The sequence below is a fragment of the Gavialis gangeticus genome, unplaced genomic scaffold (assembly GCF_001723915.1).
Source record: "Gavialis gangeticus isolate Ggan-Ray unplaced genomic scaffold, GavGan_comp1, whole genome shotgun sequence".
Lineage (NCBI taxonomy): Eukaryota > Metazoa > Chordata > Crocodylia > Gavialidae > Gavialis > Gavialis gangeticus.
In genome coordinates, this window is record NW_017728993.1 from 23,986,146 (window position 1) to 23,997,505 (window position 11,360).

An 11,360-nucleotide genomic window follows, 5' to 3' on the forward strand; every position below is an offset into this window, starting at 1 on the left:
CAGTCTGGTTCAAATCATGAGCAGGAAGCCTGATTTTCTCTGATTACAAAACAAAATCCCCAATTTTTGGTTAAAAAAAGTAACCCCAAATCCACATTTCCCCATGGTTAAAACGAAACATCACTAGATAGATAGATAGATAGATTTGGAAGGCCCTGAATGCTACTATAACATGAGGTCTCACTACAGGAAATGCTTGGGACTGTTTTTGATGCAGGATATATGTCAGTAGGGGAAAATCAGTAGTCATTGGAAACACATGCACAGGCTCATGAAAGAACAATTTTAGACCCCACCTTTTCCCTCCTTGAGACTCCCTGCTCACTTCAGTGGGGCATGTATTGGTTGTACAATTGTAGAACCATAGGTTTGGAAAGGACTTGGAGGTTCTTCTAAGTCCAACCCTGGTGCAGATGGCAGGAACTGCCATTTCTAACAGTCCCAGAGCATGTGGCATTTATTAGACATCCCAATGAGCAAGCAGGGCAAATGTGGCAGCTATATCTATGGCCAACTTCTTATCGTGAAAGGCCTACAATCATACCTGGGTGCTGCATTTTAGCCACTTCTCTCTAGAATCTCTGGCCTGCCTAGTTGGTCTTGTACCCAGACAAGTCCTCTTCACAGGAGGGTTTTTCTAAGAAAGGACTGAGCAGAAGATCCCAAATCAGCCCTACTTAGCACTCCGTTCACAGAAATAGTTCATAGACAGGCATCAGCATCTCCTCTCTTATTGGATTGCCTAACACACTTGCAAAACACTCTCAGCTGAACTTTACATACCTCTGTATATAATAATGTCCATTGCATCATTCTTGCCATCATTCTGGGAACATCCAACATGACAGAAAAGCAGACATGTTCTCAAATGCCATTTTAACCTGAATGAACAAGACAAAGCACCTGGGGCTGTCATTCATGGCAGCAGCTAATATCAAAACCCATAAGAGAATCAGGGTTATGCCCTGAACTCCTCACTAGAATTAAAACCAAGCTCTATCTCTTCAGTGGGTGGGTCTACATGTTCAATTAATGTGCTTTAGGTAAAGTGCATTAAATCTAGTATCTTTAAATCTAGTACCTCCATTGTGAAGGACTAGAAAAATGCACGTTAGCCTATACTAGTGCTAAAGAGCATTTTTTTTGGTGACACTTTAATGCAAATTAAAATAAGCTATTGCACATTCAAGTGCACATATACATGCATCCAGTGATACCATATTTCCTTGCATACTACTGCTTCTCTCCCCATTGGCAGTGTGGAGGGAGGGGCAGAGTGCCATGCCTTGAGCATGGCAGCTACATATTTAACCCTTTCACAGCTGCTGCCAATTCAGCAGTGGCTGGGATGGGGTTAAAGCTTGAGCCACTGGCATTTGTGATGACTGAGTAATATGATGTTGAAGAGCAGACTCTGCCCCTGCTTTGCACAACAAGACACACGTCTTTTGTAGGCACATGATATGTGAGATAACATGGTATATTAAAACCCAGGTCTGCCAATACCCTTTTTGGCAATGTAGACATCACAAAGGCATCAGCATCCCTGGACCAAAGGAATCAGGACTCGCGGTAGAGGTGATATCTTTTATTAGACCAACTAGATTTTTGCAGAAAAAATTCTTTAAAGAATTTTTTCTGCAAAAATCTAGTTGGTCTAATAAAAGATATCACCTCTACCTCGAGTCCTGATTCCTTTTGCCTCTAGACCAATATGACTACAACCGGGATACCTGATCCCTGGGCCAAAGGCTTTTGTGTCTGTGCCACCCCCCACTGCTGGTTAGAGGCACTGTTTTACAAAGGAATGACTGCCCCACTTTCTCTCACAGACTCTCCCATCAGTGCCACGGTGACCCCCTCCTCCAGCAGCGGCATGGCGCAGACTCACTCGTACTCCTCCTCGCCCCTGAGTCTCTTCCGCCTGCAGGAGCAGTTCCGCCAGCACATGGCAGCCACCAACAACTTGGTCCATTACTCCTCCTTCGAGATGGGCACCCCGTCGGCCATGCCCTACCTGGGCATGAATGTCAACATGGCGCCTCTCAGCTCCCTGCATTGTCAGTCCTACTACCAGTCGCTCTCCCACGCCCAGCAGGTCTGGTCTTCGCCCATCCTGCAGGCTTCCAGCTCTCTCCCGAGCCTGAACAGTAAAACGACAAGTATCGAGAATCTGCGGCTCAGAGCCAAGCAACATGCTGCCTCCCTGGGACTCGACACCTTACCAAACTGACCCCGACCGGGGTGGGGGGTGCACCGTCAGCCCCAAGAAACAGGCACCGTGCCCCGTTAGTACTGAATGTGTTGCTCTCCTCGCAAAACACGCAGCTTCCCATCTCCGTCCGGATCCAGGTGCTCTCGTGCTGGGGCGGGGGGGAGTGGGGCAGGGATTTTAGACGAGTTTCTTTGGTAGCACCGTTATGGCATCGGGCATTGCTACTCCTGGCTTTCACTCACAACCTACTAAGGGAGGGAAAGAGGGCAGGCATCCTGAGGGAAAGATGAAACTGTCCTCGGGACACTAAGGACGAATCATGCCCAGAAAGGTCCTTCTTTTTCTTGATACTGTGATAACGTGCTGACTGTGATATATATATATATTTTTTGCTTTGGTTTGAGCTGTTCTTTGGGAAAACCTAGCCCTGCTTCAGACTGTATATAGTTTATAATGTTGAGGGGGGGTTGGAAAAAAAGTCCTTCACTTGTGTGTTACTGTCAGTGTTGCAGAATTGTGAAGTCCTTTGTTTTTACCCCCGTTTCTTTCAGATTTCTAGTTGTAAGTAGCTAGAATTGAAATCACAATCCAAAAAGTGGGGGGCAAACCCCCTAAGCTCTAAGCTGGCTGCTCCTATTGGGTCAAACTTCTACGTGATGCTAGCAAAAAAAAAAAAAGAGGAAAGATTTTGGACTCCTCAACTTGTCTTTTCCAGTTCTCTGCTAAAAAAAAATAAAATGCCAGGAAATGATGTAAAGACCCGTTTCCTGTTCAAGCACTTCTTGTGGGGTAGGAACCATTTTTTTTGGTTTGTTTGTTTTAAAGCACTTCTTCAAAGACAGAAAACAAGGGCTCTGCCACAAATACCCTTGGCTCTAGATTGAGCACATGTGGGAGGAGAGCTTTCGCCAGATTTGCAAGACTATTCTTCATTTTTTCGATCCGGATTGTTGCATCTTTGTTCTTGGCTGCTGTGTAAACTCTGCTCTTTATAAACAGCGTTGTTTTGAAAGTGTTTGGCTCTAACTTAGACAACAGAGAATAATAAAACATCCATATGAGCTCCTCCTGCGTTCATACACCGTTTGCATTCTGTGGGGGCTTTGACCAAGCAGTGATTAAATCAAGCTGTGCATAGCAAAATTGTCTCTGTGCCAAATTTTACCCTCCGATGCAAGTGCTGGGGGCTTCCCACTGATCTCTAAAACTGGTTAGCTTAGAGACCAAATGCAATCAATGCAGCTATGCTGGCAAAGGCCTGAATCAAATGCCCAGTCCGTATACTCCGGAGAAAGCCCAAGCCCACATTTACTGGCAAATAGTATATTCCCCACAGAAATGCAACGGGGGGATCACCACAACTATTTGCAAATGTGGATTGGACTTTGCAAATCACTTCAGCCTCAAAGCATGCTTGGAAGAGTCAAAACACGTCATTCCAATATTTTCCAAACAAAACATTTTGTGGTTTTCTTTTCTTGCCCCCCAGATGTTTCCATTTCCAAAAGAACTTTTTTTTATAAAGGGTTAAATAGTCCAGAAACAAAATGTTTCTTTTGTTGTTATCCTATTGAGCCACTTGACTGCAAAAATCCATTATCCTCGCATCTCGGGCCCTCGGTCTGGAGAAGCCTGAAATTCAGATCTGCGCTGGCTTTGGCAAGAGATCAAAATCTGAGCTCCAGACCCCTTTTCTGCTACTCGTTGTTGCTTAAAGTGTGTGTCCAAAATGTGGACGGCCCAGATTTTCAGTTGATCTGCTCAAGAGAGTTGTATCCACCCATGCCAGCTCAACATCTGGGCCATATGCGATCATACTGTACATGTTACTTAAATGCGTCTGTATATGGACCAAAGACATCAGATACGCTACAAAGCCTTTATGGTCTTGGTTTTGCCATTGCTGCTACACCTGTACCAATGTAATTATACTAGTCCAGCAGGTATGTCCAGTGTTCATCTTCTCTAAATGTGGGGGCAGGGGGGAAGCTACTATTCCTTCTTCTGCAGCAGGAACCTGCTAATGCTTCTGCTAAAGACCATTGAGAGAGATGAGTGCTGGTTGGGTTTTTTCTGGTTGGTTGGGTTACTTGTAAAGTAATGAGAAGTAACATTTGTCCTCTGTGCGATTTGATGAAACCAAATTATCAATGGGAAGAGATTTGGGGAGTTGGGGGGCAGTATTTCTGATTTGTCAATTTTTTTGACAAAGCTCTTTTGTAACGGCCCATACCGTTGGCAGCAGTGGGCAGATGTTGCCTCCAATGGCAGATTTTATTATTCCAGATTGTCTTAAAAGATGTATTTTGACTGGGCTCTTCCAAGGAACTATAAAAGACTGGTGCCACCTTAAACCCTTTTACCCATTATCTTCCATGGGTTCTCTTGAAAATCCCAGTTTCCCTGTTATCGTGTTTTCATACCACGCAGACACCAAATATGAGCTCTAATATTCATTTCCCATACAACTGCTTTCTACCTGGTTTATTTTCTCCCTTCTCCCAGCTGTCCATAGAAGCAATAGCTTATATAAGCAATATATATTGCTATTATAAGCAATAGCTAGGAGCAGAGATGTTTCATTACAGCAGAGCAACTGAAGATCATCTAAAACATCTCCGGCCAAATTCATGACCAGTGCAGAACAAATATGATGAGTTATATGAGAAGTAAATGAGCAAATACAGAAATTTGGCCTTTGGCTTTTTTTGTATTCCCCCTGACGTTCCTATGGAGTTTGAAGTAATATTAGCAGTGTCAGGCAGATAATGTAGGGTTAAACAGAGCTAATAGTGGCCTCAGTGACATGGCCTACATGGACATCCCCTTCTGGCATGATACGATTGCAGTGGATGATATTTTCTCATAGATGGGGAAGAAAACTCTCTCTTGAGGGTAGGGGGAAAAGAAATACAGCAGAGAAGTTGACTGCAAGGATCGAATCTAGCGGTTACAGCCCTTCCTTCCGCAAGCCCAGGAATTGGAGAGTGGAGAATGAACCTCCTAGACCCCGGCAATAAATTTCCCTCAACCCTTCAGAAGAAGGTGGAAACTTCCTTAAGCTTCTCATCAGCGTGTCTCGGAAGGAATTACCTTCAGAGCCTCCAGGCAGCAATTCATTTAACCTGGTGCATGTTAGCAAGAATCGACAGAGCTAAATGTCTAGTCCTCTTTAGATCCTGAGATATCATTGAGATGGCATCAAGATGTGCCTCCTGATTGACCACTGTGGTCCCTTCATTCATTGCCCAGGTCACTTCAGCCAGACTGGTTAAGATCAAAGGCAACAGAACAAGTGACTTAAGCTTGTCTTAAATCTTTCTTCTTCTAATTGTAATTACACAAATTCACCGGCAAATTCAGGAGGAGAAAATGTCAAGCTTTCTTACTGCCTGGGGGGAACCCATTCATATTGCCCCTAATTGCTGATTTTTACTACTGTCCATGTAGCAATAATATGCCACAATTTATCAGAGTGCAGTGAGAACTAAAGCTGAGTGGGAAACGATTTCCCTAGGCTCAGAGTTTTTAATTTCCCCCATCCCAAAGCAAGACAAAATGTTAACCTGAATGCTTCTGGAAACTAATCATCAAAAAACAAACAAGTGTAGGGTCAACTTGAAAGTTGAATTCAAAGTTTCAACTTGCTCTTAATTATTTTAGTAATAAAGTTTGGAAACAAAAAGTTATCTGGAGTTTAAAAAAGAAAAACCAGTTGCAAAAATGTCTCACGAGGGCATTTAAACTTTTAACCTTTCGACCACATAAATTTGGAGTATCATCAAAACCAACCCTTGCCCAAAAAAGCATCAACAGTTCCAAACTTTGGGGCAGAACAATTTTGAATCATCTCGTTCCCAATCAGCTCAAGCAGGAAAACAAAATATTGGGAGAAGCCAGAAAAGAGATACTGTGTCCACAAACTTTAAAGTCAGATAAATTAAAACTCTATTCCAAATCTTCCCTGACTTGAGTTTGGCAAAACTCGGTGTAATTATTCTCCCTTACATTAGAGAAAACTAGTTCGAATTTCAAAGTGGAAGTTCCCAACAACAGCTTTGGGGAAACATCCCTTCCTCCTTTGTCACGTTTTTGGATCAGCTATGAAACCTGTCAGAACTCTTCAAAAGTCTTAAAATGTTCCTAACTTTCCTGTCCTGTCTCACAAGGTTCACATTGGCCATGGTAATTACCAGAACATGCCTATTGCAGCTATTCATCTCACAAAACGTCACCAGGGAAAAGATAATTGCAGCTTTTCAAAAATAGAAGAACGGCTCGGACTAATCCCTACATCATTAGTATTGTTTCATTCCTCTGTGACTGAACATAGAGAAAGAGGCGGTTTGTCTCAGATTAGGAAACCTTACAGAAACGGGCAAGTGCTTTTTATACGGGAGAAGAACGTTCCCGGAACAAAATGCGTGGGGTGGTTGTTGGAGAGACCACATTCATTTTCCGTGCAGAGAGCCATACAGCGGCTTCCAACAATTTCCCCAACTCCTATTTGGCATAAGCCACAAAAAGGATGCATGTCTGGGGTGTAGGTCTGCGTGGCTGTGCGGGACTCTTGCTCTGGTAGGTTTGCTCACTCCTTCCACGAACAGCTCCAGAAATGACCCTTTGTAGCTGTCCAATGGAAGATGCAACCCTGCGGGTTGCTGGCTGTCTCCTAAGAGAACACGGCACCTCGAACAATCAGATCCCCCCCAAAAGGCAGAGTAAGAGCACACAGCAAAACGTATTTGGACAGGGCCAGTGTCCTGACACCGAATTAAATCGACGGAAGGTGTAAAGAGCAGGGTTAGAGTTACAGGGGAGCTCAGGGGGGCTGAGCCCCCCCAAAAAGATGAGATCACCCCCTCTAAGATTTGAAAATCATAACCTGGGGGGGTCTCTGATTTTATTAGGGCATCATAATGGGCAGCCCCATTTTTTTTTGCAAACCCCCCAAAAGTCAAAGTGTAATTCGAACCTTGGTAAAGAGTGCAGAGCGGAGTACTTAGAGAGAGGTGGTATTTGAATCAAGCCAGCTAACACAGATACAAGATTCATTTAGTGCTGGGTAGAAGGGAGAAAGAAAAGAAAATTTTTAAATTTTTAAAAGAAATGAAAATTTTTAAATTTCTTTAAAATTTCTGGAATTTGCATACCAAAAGATTTCCTGCAAACCCCGCCCCCCTGCCCAAGTCAATATTTCCCATTTAAAAACAAAATGATGAACCGCTCCAGCCAGCTGTACAGGGTGGCTGAAAAAAAAAATGCAAATAAATAAATAAATAATATAAAATTGGTTCATTTAGAAATTTGGTTTTCAGTTCTGGTAACCCTAGAAGCCAAATAGATGTGTGCGTGTTGTCCATCAATAGCACCCCGGATAAAGAAGTTGAGGGTCTTCATGCACTCGATGATTGAATTGTCGCCCACTGATATGACGGTCTTGAGTGAAGATGGGGGTCATAATTTCCACGTAAAACAAGCAAACCTTTATAATTGAAAACCAACAGCAGAAACACCACAACATATAGGTTTCATTATACCAGCTATGAGATGCGGGTCAGTTCATAATCTGAGGAATTTTCCTTGTGGTCTTAGCCATTGTGTGTCTCTATTACCCACCTTTACCATTTGTCTTGGCATGAAGCACGTTTTGTTCCGCACATCTAAAGGACTGTGTCTTGTGTGCGACTCGGGTTTGGATTTGAATCAAAAGCAGAGGGGAAGACTAGAATAAGCCCAGGGAGAGGGAAGGACTTTGCTGACTTCTAAGCAATGTCAGGCAAAAAAAAAAAAATATCTCACCGTGACAACTGGAAGAGGATTTTCCCACTGTACTGAAAAGTTTTCTTTATAATTTAAATAGAAATTCCAGTGATCTGGTGCTTTATTCTTAGCTGCATTAGACAAACCCGTGCTGCTTCTGGGATAGTTTTGTCATTGACTTAAAGAAACCAAATTCTTTGCTTGCATAGACATGTTTGCCTCTCCAACGGACTATATCAATTAATGCCAGCAATGGATCAAATCTAAAAGCTTCTGACTGGCCTTTTGCAAGAAACGTTTTGGAGAATATTGTGGGAAAGAAATGTATAATCCACTGGGACTTGCAAAGGCTAATACCCTCAGTTGCATCGAGGCAACATTAACAAAACATCATCAGTTTATCGGGTTATACTGGATTTCTTCTGCATAGCTGAAAACAAAACCTGACCCAAAAGTTTCTTCCTGAAGAATATCACTCACTAGCATTATTCTAAAAATATCCCCTTTTGTCAGTCTGGGAGAGCCACAGTATATATATATATATATATGCTCGTTACAAGAGCCATCTTTGCATTGTCTGATGAAGACATGAATTAAATCTACAGGCAGTTAAAATCATATCTGGTGTTCTGTGATTACCCAAAACTTTCACTACCTTTCTAGCCAGTGAGAAGGGCTGTCTTGTATTTAGATGCATCTTTGCAGTTTATTATTGCAGAAATTTGATTTCCACCCCCCTCCCCAACCGTATGGCAGCCCAGTTTTTTGGTTTTTTGGCTAATTGCTCACAGTTAGCTCCAAAGTGAGACAGCGTGCGCGCGTGTATGTGTGCGTGCGTGTGTGTGTGTGCGTGCGCACGCGTGTGTGTGTGTGTCAGGCACAACTTGCAAAGGAACAAAGATTTTTAAAAGGAAGAAAAAAAGTACTGTACAAACTGCTGTAAAATTAAGCTTTAGTGTAACAATTTGTGCTTTAGAACTCGCTGTCTACAAACTCAAACATGTGTATGATATTTATTTATTCCGGTAGGTTAACGAGGAAAAATAAGAGAGTTTATATTCATTTTGAAAGAACCACAGCATGAACTATGTACCGATTGTGCCAGTCTTGCTTTCTGTAAAGTTATTGCCTGTTTTCATACTCAGCTAATAAAAAAAAATGCAAGGAAACATTTTCATGTTATTTTATTTTAGCAACTCATTCAGTGGAATTGATTGGGACCGATTATGGTGACCCTGAATTTTGGTGACCGGGGCTGCGTTTTGTCATGTATCATGGGCGGCATCCTAACACAAAAAATGGCCAGTATGGTAGAAACCATGGATAGGGCTAGTGCATGGACCATTCCCGGCCTGGCCACCAGATGCTCCCTCTACCTAAAGAAGGGCATTTGTACCCAAAAGCTTGCAAAGGAGAATTTTCCAACTATTTGAGTTGGTCTAATAAAATGTATCATCTTTACCCAAAGAGCCTTGTCTGCCTTTGTCCTTAGACCAACACGGCCGCAACCACCACCCGTGAGGACGGTCACCTCCAACACAATGCCCCAGCAAGCCATGTTCAGATAACCCAGCTGAGGAGACAACACCGAAACTAATCTGAATTTCAGCAGGAGAAATATATATTTTTAAACTGATATGATTTTACACAGATTCCCACCATCCTTTGAGTGTTATTATTATCCTTTCGGCAGGAGATGTGGCGTTCCTCCTCTCTTGCTCCAAAGACACTTGCATGGCTTGGTGATGGATGTCAAGGAAGTGTCTGTGTCTTTGCTACTTACTCTTCAGTGGTAATTCTGATACTACCTAAGCCAATGAAAAAGTAGATGACAGGCAGGAAGCATGGAGGCTGCTCCTTGTTCAAAGGTTGAACCCAGTGCCCAGTGAATGCAATGATTTTTTCCAAAATTCAAGTCTTTCCCTAGCTAATTTTCTCATGTTCACATTTCATGTAAATTTTGTCACAATTTGCAATCCCAGCACCAAAATCTGACGATGCCTTCACAAAACCTTCGTCGTCTTTTGCCAGTTCTTCCCCTTCAATTTGGAATTTTTCAGGGGGGGAAAAAAATCCCTTGACATTTTAGCACGGAAAAATTAATGTATTAGTAATACTAAATTACACTTCACTCTCATGTAGCGTATTTATTCAAAGATCTCCAAGCACTTGCTAAAAAGAGGTCATTATTACTGAGCATCAAGTTACAAAACAGAGAAACTGAGGCATGGGGAAAAGACGTGATTTGTCATCTACCATCTACAAAATCAGACACAGAATCAGAAGTTCAAGTCAGGTCTCCTGAAGTTTGGTTCCTTGTCCTGTGGAAGAGGTGAGTTTTTTTTTCTTTCTTTCTTTCTCTCTCTTTTAACCCAGTGACCCCAGCACCTCTAGATCAGGCTCTGAATAGGCCTGCCTGAGTTTCATACAAGACAATATGTCCCAATTTTATCACTGCTTTTGTTTTTTTTTCTACAACTCCATCGACTATTGAAATGCATCCTCAATTACTGAAATTTTTGTTAGTTATCACGGTTCTTTTTTTTTTTACCCCAAATAAATATTTTTTTTCCAATAAATGTGGTTATGCTGAAATGCCGCCACCTCTGAGGCCAAGTGTGTGCAACATGCCATGTACCATGGAGATGAATGGAAAAATCAGCCCCAAGTCTACACACCAAACCTCTATTCTTGCAAAAATGGCTGTGTGATTTCACAGGACACTAGGAATAAGCCCTTATGTCCTACTTGAAGCCAACAGGACTTCACATAGGACCATCAACTCTGAAGTCCTGTTGGCTTCAAGTAGGACATAAGGGCTTACTCCTAGTGTCCCATGACATCTCACAGCCATTTTTGCAAGAGTAGAGATTTGGTGTGTTGACTCTGAGCTGGTTTTCCAGTCATCTCTATGATACATAGCATGTTGCATACACTTTATAAGGAACTAAGACCTCACTTGAACAACTGAAGTCATATAAGGGGATGTAGTTATAACACCATTTTAACACCATATAACACTGTCCTATTAAGGTGCAGCATGGACAGGGCCTCACTGTTCACTTACTTGCTTGGGCCATGGTTTTAATGTGGTTGAGATCCTCTCTCCATTGATGGCTATGATGGTGTGAACTGCAAAGTACAACTGATTTCTCAGAAGCTTTTATAACTGTAGAATAGCCTAGGTCTCCATGCATTTATCTCAAAAGGACCAAGAGTTTCATCAGCCCCCAACTGACACCCAAATTTGTCATTCTGGGATGGTATACCTGATGCTTAGGCCATGAAAGCCATTCCCCAAAAGGTGCCTTCAGGTTTGTTCCAAGAAGACACAAAAACACACACAATATGAGAAGAGAAATAAGATTACTTGAGAAAGCCC

The 11,360-nt window shown here is 42.5% G+C and overlaps 1 protein-coding gene across 2 annotated transcripts in view; it reads left to right on the top strand.

Annotated features, from left to right (window-relative positions):
• Positions 1-2,233, top strand: part of DMBX1 (diencephalon/mesencephalon homeobox 1) — an 11,003-nt gene extending 8,770 nt beyond the window's left edge. For both annotated transcript variants that reach the window (XM_019528372.1, XM_019528371.1), the window contains exon 4: positions 1,833-2,233. In XM_019528372.1, the coding sequence (XP_019383917.1) occupies positions 1,833-2,233 (401 nt within the window). The remainder of the gene's footprint in view (positions 1-1,832) is intronic.
• Positions 2,234-11,360: the final 9,127 nt, after the last annotated feature.